The sequence below is a fragment of the Kwoniella dendrophila genome, chromosome 11 (assembly GCF_036810415.1).
Source record: "Kwoniella dendrophila CBS 6074 chromosome 11, complete sequence".
Taxonomy (NCBI): domain Eukaryota; kingdom Fungi; phylum Basidiomycota; class Tremellomycetes; order Tremellales; family Cryptococcaceae; genus Kwoniella; species Kwoniella dendrophila.
The window spans coordinates 735,726-749,975 of NC_089486.1; the positions used below are offsets into that span (position 1 = coordinate 735,726).

General features: G+C 35.0%; 7 protein-coding genes across 7 annotated transcripts; 2 read left to right on the forward strand and 5 right to left on the reverse strand.

Moving 5' to 3' along the window:
• Positions 1-960: 960 nt before the first annotated feature.
• On the reverse strand, positions 961-1,530 carry L201_007838 (uncharacterized protein; the record flags this gene model as incomplete). Its single annotated transcript, XM_066223541.1, has 2 exons — positions 961-995; positions 1,083-1,530. 2 exons carry the CDS (start codon positions 1,528-1,530, stop codon positions 961-963), a joined length of 483 nt encoding a protein of 160 aa, XP_066079638.1.
• Positions 1,531-2,270: 740 nt separating this feature from the next.
• Positions 2,271-5,617, forward strand: L201_007839 (uncharacterized protein; the record flags this gene model as incomplete). The annotated part of the gene is made up of 3 exons (XM_066223542.1): positions 2,271-4,893; positions 4,972-5,113; positions 5,188-5,617. 3 exons carry the CDS (start codon positions 2,271-2,273, stop codon positions 5,615-5,617), a joined length of 3,195 nt encoding a protein of 1,064 aa, XP_066079639.1.
• Positions 5,618-5,857: 240 nt separating this feature from the next.
• L201_007840 (uncharacterized protein) lies at positions 5,858-7,775 on the reverse strand (the record flags this gene model as incomplete). The annotated part of the gene is made up of 3 exons (XM_066223543.1): positions 5,858-5,884; positions 5,976-7,222; positions 7,328-7,775. The coding sequence occupies 3 exons, from the start codon at positions 7,773-7,775 to the stop codon at positions 5,858-5,860; spliced, it is 1,722 nt and encodes a 573-aa protein (XP_066079640.1).
• Positions 7,776-8,707: 932 nt separating this feature from the next.
• On the reverse strand, positions 8,708-10,328 carry L201_007841 (uncharacterized protein; the record flags this gene model as incomplete). Its single annotated transcript, XM_066223544.1, has 2 exons — positions 8,708-9,046; positions 9,189-10,328. 2 exons carry the CDS (start codon positions 10,326-10,328, stop codon positions 8,708-8,710), a joined length of 1,479 nt encoding a protein of 492 aa, XP_066079641.1.
• A 519-nt stretch (positions 10,329-10,847) lies between these two features.
• L201_007842 (uncharacterized protein) lies at positions 10,848-11,478 on the forward strand (the record flags this gene model as incomplete). Its single annotated transcript, XM_066223545.1, has 4 exons — positions 10,848-10,967; positions 11,033-11,060; positions 11,144-11,267; positions 11,340-11,478. The coding sequence occupies 4 exons, from the start codon at positions 10,848-10,850 to the stop codon at positions 11,476-11,478; spliced, it is 411 nt and encodes a 136-aa protein (XP_066079642.1).
• A 121-nt stretch (positions 11,479-11,599) lies between these two features.
• L201_007843 (uncharacterized protein) lies at positions 11,600-13,191 on the reverse strand (the record flags this gene model as incomplete). The annotated part of the gene is made up of 3 exons (XM_066223546.1): positions 11,600-11,739; positions 11,840-12,111; positions 12,203-13,191. 3 exons carry the CDS (start codon positions 13,189-13,191, stop codon positions 11,600-11,602), a joined length of 1,401 nt encoding a protein of 466 aa, XP_066079643.1.
• Positions 13,192-13,557: 366 nt separating this feature from the next.
• L201_007844 (uncharacterized protein) lies at positions 13,558-14,123 on the reverse strand (the record flags this gene model as incomplete). Its single annotated transcript, XM_066223547.1, has 4 exons — positions 13,558-13,599; positions 13,754-13,893; positions 13,978-14,025; positions 14,084-14,123. The coding sequence occupies 4 exons, from the start codon at positions 14,121-14,123 to the stop codon at positions 13,558-13,560; spliced, it is 270 nt and encodes an 89-aa protein (XP_066079644.1).
• Between the last annotated feature and the right edge of the window lie 127 nt (positions 14,124-14,250).

Below are 14,250 nucleotides of genomic sequence, written 5' to 3' on the forward strand. Positions count from 1 at the left end.
GTTCGAGCTGCTTGATGTAACGCTCACGTCATAATCGCCGACGTGATCGCTGGTATTCCGAATCAACTTACAAAAGAAGATCTAAAACCATCCTTTCATTCGTATTCTCGAAAATTCGCTGAATACCTACGTGTCCGCCTGAAAATTCGAGGGTCTACGGTCTATCGGAATCTGAATGTCTGAAGGCCGTCGATGTCTTGGCGGTTGGTAGTCCAACCAATATGTCTTCGAAGGAGTATAGACGATTTCAACGTCATCTGTGCATTTCGTTCGAATAAGCTATGATCTTCTGATTTATGATTTGTCGGTCTCTTATTGAGACACGAACTCGGACTCGTGTCATATCTAATCTGAGATTTAAAAGTCTGAATCGTGATTGAACATCGAGCTGCATTTGATTACCAATTTCGGCGATTGGCTATTTTGTGAAACGCTAAAATATGCTTCGTCTCCAATTTATCATACGATCAAGATTAGGTCGAAGCTTAATATCCACTTTATACTGAACCCCTTCATGTTTACTTGCTTGGCATAAACCTGTGTATAAGCGATTACTGATCAGTATCTTACCGAGCAAAATGATGATGTTCCCAGCTCGATTAGGTATTCCCCACCTTTACGATTGAATAGGAGCGCGAAAATAGGATGAAGCAACAACGGTGCCTTAGTAGGATAGCGAGCAAAGCTCCTTGATTTGAGATCCGAAAAAAAGGTCACAAGGCAGAAATATTTAGCAAAAACTGCAATAGCTCAGCCAAAAAAGTCTAGCCGCTCAACGGCAGGGTGTCGTAAACGAAGCGAGTTCGTTATCGATTTGGAATCGTTATAATGTATATGCATAAGTGTGTGCGATTGTATCCAAGCTGGACGATTAAACGTTATTCGTGAGCAAGAGTCCAGATCTGTACTACTTTTTACTGGATACCCACCCAATAAATCTATAGCAATTAGGCTTTACAACTATTTCTTCTTCATTTGAGATCTTCTTCCATGACCTGTTGAGGAGGGTGAAAGAATCAGTAAATAGACTCATTCGTATTCATGACAAATTTATGATTTGTATGCGGGCTAAAACTACTTACCCTTCTTAGGTGGACCTTTACCAGCAGATTTCCTTAATTTAACTCTTTCTGATCTTTTAACTTCTTTACTATCAGCTAACCAACCTAACCCACGTTTTCTTGAAACTTCTTCAAAACCTTCATCAACTAATTCAGAATTTCTCAACATATTACCTTCATTTTTCCAAATTACATCTTTCATTATTATTTTACCTGATTCAGGTGTAATTAATTCTGATGGTAATTTATTACCTTGCCAACCTGAAAATGGATTTGATGGATGGATTTTATTTAATGCTGATATTGATGGAAAAGGATTTGTTAATTGTGGATAATATGTAGCTATTGATGGTCCTCTTAATCTTTTCCTCAAATATTTCGTACCCATCCTTGAAGATGTTGGATTACTTAACGTTTGAAATATAGGTGATCGTAATGAAGATAATAAGTTATGTAAATTAGCTGACATGATGAAAGGTTTAGCCTATAGGCTAAATCGATGTTGTCCTTTGAAAAGGGATTGGGTTAGAATGTGGGAAATTCAGGTCGAGATAGAGCTGTAGGCTGTGTCAGGATATGTGGTTATATGTTTGTAATGATTTGTTTGTAATGTTGAATGCACTTTATCGTCTTCTTAGATGTGCTTTTGATTGCTTGATTTCAGACTTTTGAACAACTCTCTTCTCGAACGAAATCATCCCATCTATATTCCGAGCCGGATTGATAACGCTTGTCGCGTGGTAACAGACTATGTTTCAAAAACAATGCCACGTCGGAGTACATCTGGAGCGGCGTAGTCCGCAGAACAGCCTTTTTCCGAATATAAATATATAAATTGATCGGTGTCTATAAATGGCGCCATAAGTGGGGCCCCCGGAATAACATGGTTTATCTGCAATATCTGGAATAAAATATTAGGAATATTCCAATATCGGTCCCTGATCACCTCACCATCAACTCGAAATCGGAATAATACATCAACAATCATCGAAATCATGAAAAAATCGTAAATTTGTATATGCAACCAGTTAAAAAACTTGGATGACTGTAGTTGAGTAATCTGTTTTTACCTATATTTTGTTGATCATCTTTTACACCTTCTTTCTCTCTTTCCTCATCGCTTTCAAAGCTCATAAAGAGCATTCCTACTTTCATTTCTTGTTTTCTTGGTTTTTCTTTGGTTAACGGCTTCTTCATACATCATTCACCATGTCACCAATCGCTCTTACATCTTCACTCACTTCACCACCAGGTGTACCAAGTAAAAAATCACAAATCGCCAGTATGAAAACTGATGCGGGACTTAATTTAGATGCTGATGGATCATCAACACCATATTCATCAAGTTCAACAGCAGTTTCAGAAGATGGTGGTAAATCACCTGATGCTAAATCAATTCAAAAAGCTTTAATAGATTCAACTTTACCAAATGTTAATGCTCAATCATTAGGTCCAAACGATTCAAATTATTATTCACATTTATTAAGTACTTCATTACCTTCACCTAAATCAACTAAATCAGGTTCAAAAGTATTTTCATCAGCTATAGATATTTTAGAATCTTTTGCTTATAAATATTCTGAATCATTATGGGTTTATGATGATTCAATTCAAGTTGGTTTCGGTTCAAATTTATCTTCATACGATCAACAAAATAAAATCAAAAAATTACATCAATTACAAACTAGACAAGGTGCAGGTTTAGAATTAGCAGGTTATTCACAAAAATCTCAAAATCAAGGAAAATTCTCAGTTTTCGCTTCAATCAAAACTTTACCTTATCTTTTACCTTCTCTTGAAAGAATTCAAGGTGATGTGGTAATAAACCTCTCAACTACCATCATCAATGAAAACCTTGAATTCCAAGATGGTCTTTATACTGCTGGTGTAGTCAAAGATTTACTTTCTCTCCCTGAAGGTTGGGAAGTTGTCTTCTCTTCAGCCGGTAAACAATTAGTTGAAAATACAGCTTCATTATACGGTTCAGAATCTAGAAAAGTTATTCACGTAGTTTCTTCAACTGCTGAAAGTAGAGAAATCACTTCATACACCTTCCCCGCTCCTTCAAGTTCTTCAATCGCCTCAACTGGATCTTTCGATAACTCTGCTTCTCAAGTCTATGTTGCTCCTGTTGGTCAACTCGCCACTTCATTGAACAAAACTGTTCCTGCTGGATCAACTGTTTTCGAGCTATCTACCTTCAACCCATCATCTGAAGAAGTCTTCAACGCTCTCACTGTATCCGAAGGAGCTGAAAGAAAGACTGTATCAGTTTTAGGTGCATCGAAAGCTGATGCTGAAGCTCTCAAAGCTCTCACTTTATCCGCTCTTTACTCAGCTTCAGGATCAAGTAAAGCTGTTCTTCCAACTGTCAAATCAGTCGTAGCCACTTCAGCTACTGATGTTGTATCCGCCAAAGAAATCACAACTCCTGGAAAAGTCATTTCTTTCTACTCTTCACCTATTTCACCTCTTCCTCAATTACTTTCTCACTTATTCCTCCCTTCAGCTTCACTCGAAACCCGACTTGCTCAATTCGGTTCTTCTGCTGCAAGAGGTGTCAAATCAGTTCTCTCACTCGCTCCCGCCGGTGCTTCAACTTCAAACTTGTCCCTCGATCAAGCTTCTGACGTTACTTGGGTTAACGATGCCAACGTGCTTAAATCTACCGACGTTTTATCATCCGCCAAAGAAGGCTCAATTTTAGTCCTCGAATTACCATGGTCAGAAGATGAAGTTGCCGTCAAACTCACCAGATCTGAAATCTCTACTATCAAATCAAAGAACCTCAGAGTATTCTTACTCGATTTGTCTGCTTCACCTGTTCTTCCTATCCAAGAACAAGCTGCTTTCCTCCTTCTTTACACCGGTACCAAGAAACTTTCAGCTGGCGTCTGGAAAGTACTTGACGCTTTCCACAATCATCAACTTAACCGTGAAGATGTCGAAATTGCTCAAGCAGCTCTTTTCGAAGTTAGACCATCCGAATGGGAAATCCCTGAACTTGAAGAAGGTAAAACTGAAAAAGTTAAATCAACTTGGGAATGGGATGCTCTTGCTGGTACAGCAGGTATCATCGATATTCATTCTGATGATAAACCTTTAACCACCACTTGGGAACTTGCCGCTAGACATTTATTCTTCAGAGAAGCATTCGCTGTACCTGATGGTAAAGTAGTTGATTCCGAAGACTCCGTCAACAAAGTTGGTATCAATGGTTTGAGACCTTCAATGGCAGATGAGACTTTCTTAGTTACTGTATCTGAAAACAGAAGATTAACTCCAATCACCTACGATAGAAATGTATTCCATTTAGAATTAGATACAGCCGGTACAGGTTTGAAATATGAAATCGGTGAAGCTATTGGTATTCATGGATGGAATGATACTCAAGAGGTTTTAGATTTCTGTGAATGGTACGGAGTCAAACCTGATGATGTAGTAACATTCCAAAATCCATTAAAAGAAGGTACAAATGAAACTCGAACGATATTCCAATTGTTACAACAAAATGTTGATTTATTCGGTAGACCAGGAAAAGCTTTCTACGCTCAATTATCAAAAACTGCTAAATCAAGATCTGATGCAATGGCATTGAAATTCATTTCATCTCCAGAAGGTGCAGAACTATTCCAAAGAATGGCAGAAAATGAAACTGTAAACTTTGCAGACGTTCTATTCAAATATAAAACTGCAAGACCATCAATAGGTGAATTAATTGGTATGATCCCTGAAATCAAACCAAGACATTATTCCATCGCTTCATCTCAAAAAGCCGTTGGTGATAAAGTTGAACTTTTGATCGTTACCGTTGATTGGACCGATTCTAAGGGTGAGTTTTTGATTTGGCTTTCTACTTTTCACATCCAACCCATAAAACTAAGCTGATATTACCTTCATCCTACTTTAGGCTCCCCACGATTCGGTCAATGTACTAGATACTTGGCTGCCCTTGCTCCAGGTGCTAAAGTAACTGTATCAATCAAACCTTCCGTCATGAAATTACCTCCTGATAACAAACAACCTATTATCATGGCTGGTCTTGGTACAGGGTGAGTCGACATTTGTATAAAACGTATAGCCAGGTTGACCACTGCTGATGGATATGTCATGTCTGATTTTATAGTGCTGCACCATTCAGAGCATTCATGCAACATCGAGCATGGCAAAAGACACAAGGTATTGAAGTTGGACCATTAATTTACTACTTTGGTTCAAGATATAGATCACAAGAATATTTATATGGTGAAGAAATTGAAGCCTATATAAATTCAGGTATAATTTCACATGCTGGATTAGCTTTCTCAAGAGATTCAGATTCAAAAACTTATATTCAACATAAAATGTCTGCAGATAAAAAATTATTATCAAAATTATTACAAGGTAAAGGTTCAGATGCTGCATACTTTTATTTATGTGGTCCAACTTGGCCTGTACCTGATGTATTTGAAGCTTTAGTCGGAAGTTTAACTGATGATGGTATGGATAGAAAGAAAGCTGAAGATTTCATTGAAGAATTAAAGGAAGATGAAAGATATGTATTGGAAGTTTATTAGATCTTTCTATCTTTATCGATACTATACAAAATTTAGATTAGATTTGTTAGTAGACTTTATATTCTATTGTACTCGTTCTATATGCATTCACTCGGACGGTATCTTTACTGGTGCAGCAACCATTGTGCAATTCCTTGATCTATGTGTCGGGACATTCTATTCTATGCATGAACACTTCGTAAATCTACTGACTCTATGAGGGACATTTGATTCTTTTCTAGCGAAATGCCAATATGATATTTATTGCAATTGAGCAATGAGATCTCTCTAAAGAGGGTCGATACAAAAACGAAAAACGAAGTATATTAGCTGTGCGCTTTTTATTTTAAGATCACGAAACAAGATTAGTAAAACTCACAAGTATCGGTGCAACTTGTTTTCTTGTACTTTTTGCATTGCCCTGTTTCCAAACCTGCATCTCTTTATCAAAGACTTCCCAGGATGAGACAGAACCTTTATTATCTTTATCCCATTTTTGTAAATTCAAAATTTCGTTATATTTAGTATTATCTTCTAAACCATTTTTTAATTCTAATAATATACGTTGAGCTTCAATTTGAGATTGTATAGCACCTTGTTTTGATTTTCTAACAATTAAAATAAATTCTCTTTTATGTTTATTTTGTGAATTATTAAAACTTGTTAAAATACCTTGTAAATCTAAATTTTTTTCATTCATATAAATATCAATTTGATCTTTAAAAATTTTAAAATCGTTTTGAGATTGTGAAGATAACCATTTTTTTAAACTTAAAGGTACAGTTGATAAACCAATTTTTAATGAAGGAAATTTTAATGATGAAGTAGATAATATATATTCTTTATAATCTCTTAATAATAATTCTGATGTATTTAAATTAGATACATCGTTTTTTGTATTTTGTAAATAATTATTTAAATCAATTAAATCTTTAGGTATATTTGATCCATCTTGAGAAAATTCGATTATACTATTTTCATTTTCATTGGCATTATTCTCAGCATTACCGTTAACCAAAGATGTTGAATTGTCGTTATTGTATAAACTAGATTTAGGATATAAGAAAGAAGCAGATTCATAATCGATTTTTGTAGCTTTTCTATCAGGTTTTAAACCTGAAGTATCAATTAAAATTGAACTTAGTAATAATGTAGAAATTTCTTTTGGTATATTTGCTTCTTTTGAGGTTGAGAATTCCTCCCAAAAAGGTTTAAAATATTTTGTAACTAAAGAAGAACAACTTCCTATTGGATTAATAATTAATCTTGGATTAACAGATTTTTCCAAATGTTGATTTTCATCTTCATGATGATCTATAATTGATTCAACTGAATTATCATTAACACCAAATTGTGGTAATAATTTATTATGATCAACTAAACTAAACTTTATACCTTTTTTATTAAATAAATCTAAAGTAGATATAGGAATTTCTTCGGGATATAATAATGTATTTTTTAAATCGGTTATAGATGCCAAGTTTAATGCTAAAATGTTTTCTGGTCTTAATTTCATTAAATTAAAAGGTGTTAATATTAATGGTATTGATTTTTTGTTGACAGTTTTTGATCCTATAACTGTTGATAAATATGAATATGATATTGATGATGCTATTGAATCTAAATCTGTATATATTCAAAAGGAACTCAAACTACATTAGCTATTACGGTTTGAGATAACCAAATAACGATTGCATTGATATATTATAAAATAAATAATATTTTACCCACCTCCAGCTTCATTACCCATAACTATAGTCCATCCATCCGCATTATCATTTTTCAAATCATTCAAAAATAATTGTTTTTGATTTTTCAAAAATTCAGCTAATTCCCCTTCTTTTTGTGCAATTCCATTTGATTGAGGTTGAGTTGTTGACGTTGATTCAATTTCACTCATTATATTATTTAAATCACTATTATAACTTGTTGATGTGAATGGTTTAGATTGATTTAAATTATAATTCAAAGATTGACAAGATAATTTTTGATGTACAGTTGATGATATACGATTTAATGAAAATGGTAAACAAATTCTCATAGATTGTTGCTGTTGATAATCATTCAAATATGAATAAGTAGTAGAAATTAAAAGTAAAATAAATGAAAATGTACTAAATAAAGATAAACAAATTAAAGTTGAAAATAATTTAGAATTTTTCGAAAAATATAATCTCATACGACTTTGTATATTGTATTGTATTTTTTGTATATCAATGTCGTGCTGCTGTGCATTTATGGTTCAGAGCTATGTTTGTAAGTTATTTTTAACGTCGCAATTGCATATGAAACAATAAGATTAATGAATACAAAGCAAGGTTGAGGGCAAGGACAATTTTGCGAAAGATAAAGGTAATGTTCGTTGTTGGTTCTTACGTCATTTTCGAAATTTTGGTTGGATGAAAGAACATGAGATTGAAGGGAACTGAAAACAAATCCCAACATAGCTTTCAACCTTGTCTATATCGCATGATCTATGGAGGCAAAGCACTGCTAATCTTCAGCTGCTATGTTATCAGAAGTTGCCAATAATCACGCTAGACATGATGACCATGCTTCCACACAAATTGGAAGACATCGCGTGAACTTTCAAAGCAGAAAGACGGAGGATGGAAACTCAGGTTCCCAGTATGATCATCCAACACTCCAGCTGTTGAAAGGGTATCACTTTCCAGATCACAATTCATCAGTCTCAATCAATGGTTTCCTAGAATTGATGCTATGCATGAGTATATGGCAGGAGATTAATCAATGAGAAATATGCAATTTGTGATATTGTAATCTGAAACTAGTAAATAAATCTATTTTTCACTATCCTGTATCTCTATTTTTATCCTTCCGTTATAATACCATTTATTTGAAATTGAATGTTTAGTGACGTTTAGTGTTGCGAATGGGTATTGGTGGTGATGTAACTTCTGTTCTTCTTTCTTTCTTCCTTTCTGTCTGTACTTCCACTTGTTTGTCATTATTTCGATTACCAATAGGATTTTAACTTATCCGGATTTGACTTCTTTTCTATCTATACACGTAACGGTACTAAGGATTTCTTGTGTTGTTATTGTGAGTGATTGGATATGCATTGTTATAAATATCTTCTTCTTGTAAATTTTACTTTACTCTTTCAATAACTTTTTTAGTTAAACCAATTAAAGCTTCTCTAGCTTTTGATTCAGGTAATAATTCAATTAATTCTCTTGCAGATGAACTAAAAAATTTAGCTAATTCTATCGTTCTTTGTAAACCATCTGATTTTCCAACGATTTCTCTTGCTAATTCAACATCACCAGGTTGATCAAATTTTCTTAATATTAATGGACCCATTTCAGGATATTTTTCCCATGCAAATAATGCTGGTGCAGTAGCTAAACCTAATCTTAAATCTGCACCTAAAGAAGGTTTACCTAATGATGGATCAGGTGGTAAGAAATCTAACGCATCGTCGATTAACTATTTGAGAATTTAAAAAAATAAAAGTTAGCGTCTATATTTCAGCGAACAGAATTAAGCCATTCCGATAATGTTTCTTTCTTTACGAATGAACACAATATTACACGCTTCTCCAATTCCTTGATTGAACGTTCTCACACACCTGGAAAGCAATTCCCAAATTTCTACCATAACCATAAGCGACATCTTTTACCCATTCACCTTCTTTAGTTATTCCACAACCACCTAAAATAACAGAAGCTCTTGCAGATTTAGCCATTAAAGAAGCTGTTTTTAAATAAGTTTTTCTCATATAATCTTCAAAACCTTTTTTTGTTGGATTTTTTTCAGGTTCTGAAGTAGCTTTTAATTGCATTACTTCACCTTCAACTAAATTTGCTATTACAGTAGCTAATAATTCAACAACTTCTGATGAACCTAATCTTGCTAATGCGACAGAAGCTCTACCTAATAAAAAATCACCTGATAATATTGATAATTTATTTCCAAATGTTGATGGTGCAGAAGGTTCACCTCTTCTTAAATTTGAATTATCAATTACATCATCATGTAATAAACTTGCAACATGAATCATTTCTGTTATTGATGCTAATCTTCTTTGTGTAGGTAATATTATAGGTACATTTTCTTGCGTAGAATCTAAATTTAAATCAAATTCACTTTGATTTAATGGTGGTAAAGGTTTTTGTACACCAATTTCAGGTAATTTAAATGGATTTGAAAATGTTTGAATATGTTGATTTGAAGTATTTTCATCACCATTTACTTCAGGATTCCAATCATTTAAAACACCACCTTGCGAAGTTAATGAATCATCTATACTATTTCTATTACGTGATTCTAATTGAACTTTTTCCCAACCTTTACCACCTAATCCATTCGTCGCTTGAGCGATCAATAAAACTAATAATGGTCTTAAATGTTTACCTTCAGCTTGAAAATAATATTTCGCAACTTTATCTAAACTTGAATTTGATGATCCTAACATTCTAAATAAAGATGATTTTAAATTTCCAATTTCTGAATTTATTACTGATAAAGGATCATCTAAGGATGTCGCTATCAAGGAGGAAGAAGAAGCAGAAGCAGAGGATGAGGAGGATGATGATGATGGTGGAGGTGTTAAAATGGAATGTGCCGATTCTGTTGCTGTAGCCCATGCCGACTGCTGCTTCGTCGTTGTAGAAGGTGAAGACCGTATTATTGAAGTGGTAGGTTTCCGATTAGTTGTCACGGATCTAGTAAAAGAGCTAGAAGCGGATCTTGTACTACGAGATAGCATGATGAAAAATGCCGAGCTGTATCAGCTACTGAAAGAAAGGTTGAGGTTGTAAAGGTGATTTTCTTCAAGGCGATAATGCCTATTCTTAGGGATTGTACCGAAGCTCTATATTCTATCTAATCTATGATATCGAAATTTCAGAAAATATGTTGAAGAATGTCTCAAAAAAGTCAAAAAAAGGTCAAAATATCAAAAAAAAGCGGAGGGCGACGAATGATCCCAAACCGCCAACTTCCGATGAGTGATCATATCGGACGGAATCAAATGTATCAATCGTGTAAGCCTGGGAGATGGGTTTGACATGATGTGGCAATCATCATCTCCCCATTTACCACTCTACCTATCCCCGGCGGTCATCTTCCCTCCACATCGATGACCCAATTCTGATGACCACAAAAGTCAAAAGTTGAACATGAAGGAATGATATTTAGCAAAGTTGCTTGTACTACGTGCATTCTTTTGTTACTTTCCTCTTCGAGCAGAAAACCCGACTATTTCATCAACAGCTAGAAACACAAAATGGTTACAAAAGATCAATCCGATTCTTCATCAGGTGAAACATCACCTATACCTGTAGATAATCCTCAAAATGAACGACAACCTGGATTTTTTGGTATGCTCGTTAAATCGATATTCGAGGTATGTTAGCTATACTTCTTGTCATGATTTGGGATATGATTTAGCTGACTATGAATTGTCTTTAGCCAGGAGCAAATGCAGCTGTCGTTATGGGTAAGTTATCTCGTTAGCTGTGTTTAGCTTTAGTAATGCATCTGAGGAATAGTAGCTGACAATTCTGTGTGATTGTAATATAGCTATGAATTTATGTTTCTTTTTCTTATGCCTAACCTTGTTCGCTTTAGCAGTCTTGACGTATTGGAATAAACATGTTTTAATGCTTTTAGGTGTTACAACTCTGTTATGGGGTTCAATGGCTTGGTATGTTCAATGTCACTTATATAGCATCCAGACATAGTGATTTACTGATAAACCGTTTCTGATCTATCACAGGTTCGTATTGGAACTTACAAAAGTACAAAATAGACCAGATAATATGCCGCCGACTACACTTGATCTGGATCCCAGTGATCGAGCCGGTTCAAGCACGATCAAAGACGATATAGTGGAGGAGAAAAAGAAAGATCGATAATTCATCATTGTGGTTGCAAATATGGCTGAATGCATATAATTCTTTATACAATTTGTCTTCTCATGGACGTACAATCTTTGTAGGTCATTCATTGTAGACTCATCAATTTTGTCATACAGTTTTACTGCCCTACTACATCTGCCCAAGTTCCCCAATTCCCCGTTTCAATTCCAGCTAATCTTAGCTCAACGTTTTCACATGTCGGTCCACCAAAGAATCCAGTATTTCTCCATTGTTTCAGCTGTTGAACGGAGAATGGGCCTGTCAAAGAAGAAGAGGTGAATGGTGAATCAACATATGGGACAACAGGGTTGATTCGGTATTACAATGTTATTCCAGAATCAGATGAACGCAAACTCACCAAATATTTCTCTTTCTACAGGTCTTTGAGCTTCCGGTAAATTCCTCACGTAACCCATAGAGAACCTATATTGAAATTGCCTTGTATCCACAGGAGCAGGCGGTGGCGCGGCCGAACGAGATGAAGATCCATTCGATGGATTAGCTTCCGCCGGTAACATACGTTGTATACTTTCTCTTGATAAGGAATAAACATCTAGATGTCCTATCGTTGTAAGTTGAGAGACTATGTTGGAAAGGTTTGTGAATGGGTTGGATGTATGTATAGGATCGCTAGATGAGTCATCAAACGTGATTTAGCATATTGAACTATGTACATCGTGAACTGGTTGGGCCAGTATCGCAGAATTGATTCGAAGCTTACCTCTGTTCCTGTTCTGAAGCCATTAAAGCTTTTCTTTCTTTCTGTTTTTCCGCCCAAGATTTCTTTTTATTTCCAGTACCACCACCATTTTGTTGTTGTTGTTGTTCTAATGTTTTCTTTTCTTGTTCAACTTGTTTACCTAATCTTTGTAAAGCTTCTAAAACAGTTTCACCTCTTTCCATTAGATCCACAGAACTTTTTAACAATTGTTTTTCTTTTTCTTTATTTTCTATCGAATTCTCTTGTTCTTGTCTTTGTTTTTCTAATTTTTCTCTTTCTTTATGTGCCTTTTTAGCTTTTTTAATTGTTTCTTTATCTAATGAATCAGATAACCATAAATCATGTTTATCATTTTCATCTTTATCATTTTCCATATATTCTTCACCATTTGATGTAAATCTACCTTCAGTCATTTCAGATTTCATATTAAATGGCGTTATATCTATACCCATATCACCATCTAATCCTGTTTTTGCTTCTTCTTTCATCCCTTCTTCTGCATCATCCAAATCAGAATCAGAATCAATATCAGAATTAGATTTATCTTTATTTTTACGTCGAGAAGTTTGATCAAATTCTTGACCTTCAATTTCATTTAAATCCATAAATTCTTTTTCTTTTCCTTTTCCTTTATTTTTTTTATCGTCTTCTTTTGATTTTTCATCAACATCATCAGCAAACATATCCATATCATCATCATCATCATCTTGATCATCTTTTTTTGAACCAGGTCTACGTGAAGGTACAACACCTTCTTCATCATTTGATGAATCTGATCCATATCCATCTTGATCTTTTAATGACCTTTTCGCACGTTGCTTATCTCTTGATGCACCTTGAGGTAAATCATTTTCTAATAAATCATCTTCATCATCATCATCATCAATAGAAGCCGATCTTTTGGCTGACTTTGCAGGAGGAGGTGATGAAGCGAATCTTGTTCGTTTTGGTATCGCTGAAGAGGAACCAGCTGATCTTTTGACTGGCATTTCGTGATGGCCCTGCCTGATGAGATTCAAGTATCCTTAGTATACAGCTGAAAACTTTGGGTGAAGAATGTCTGGTGTATGACTGTATAGACTTTCGTGGACTATTATATGGTCTGAAAGATGCAATAAGACGACAAGCTATGATGAATATAATTGTCCTTCGTGAACTGACTTTCAAAGTTGACCATAATATTCTGATGTCAGAACGGTCTACGGTGGTGGCAACAATCAAACCACGTGGCACACTATTCAGTGTAGCGTTTCATGCAATCATTATGAAGGAAGAAGACAAAGGTGCTGTCTTATAATTCAGAAAAGCTACAAATATACATGCAAGGCAAGATCGTTCTAATGAGGCAATGAATTCTACAGTTGTACTCCTCGTGGATATCGTCTATGCACTGCCATCTATAATATCAGAGTAAGATGATCAGCTTGTCTCGTCAAACGTGAATTTCAATCAGAGGGGTCTCAACGTTATACTTTCTCGCAAGTATATTGACGTTCCACTAGCTATATGACCAACATGTTTTCTTTCGAGAGAAGAGGAGAGATTACTCACTTGTAATCCGCAGAATACAACAAATCCACCATAAATCACAGCAGCAGCATAACACATTTTAGCTACATGATCAGGATCTTTTGGATCTTTTGTTGATCCTGTTAAACCTTCGACATGTTTACCAAAGAATGATCCGAGAGCTATACATCATCGAAAGTATTAATTGAAATCAGTGTTTGATTTTTCCAGCCTATGATACGAGGAATTGAGTTGTGAGAACATACTAAGAAGGATTACGATACCCAATATCGAAAAGATGGTACAGCAACTAGCTAGATTACGAGTGAAAAGTTAGCTTCGACCAAAGAGCCTTGGTTTGGTATAGCTCACCAAGTCCTGCTCCTACTACCGGTTTAATGTTCATAGGCATTTTGGATACTCTGTTGTTCTTTTTGAAGCGCTAAATTATGAATGAGAATAAGATGAAAGACTTGCATGCAATTCAATGCATCTTAGTAGGTCATTTTGGATCATCATATAATAGCGTTAAATTGGCG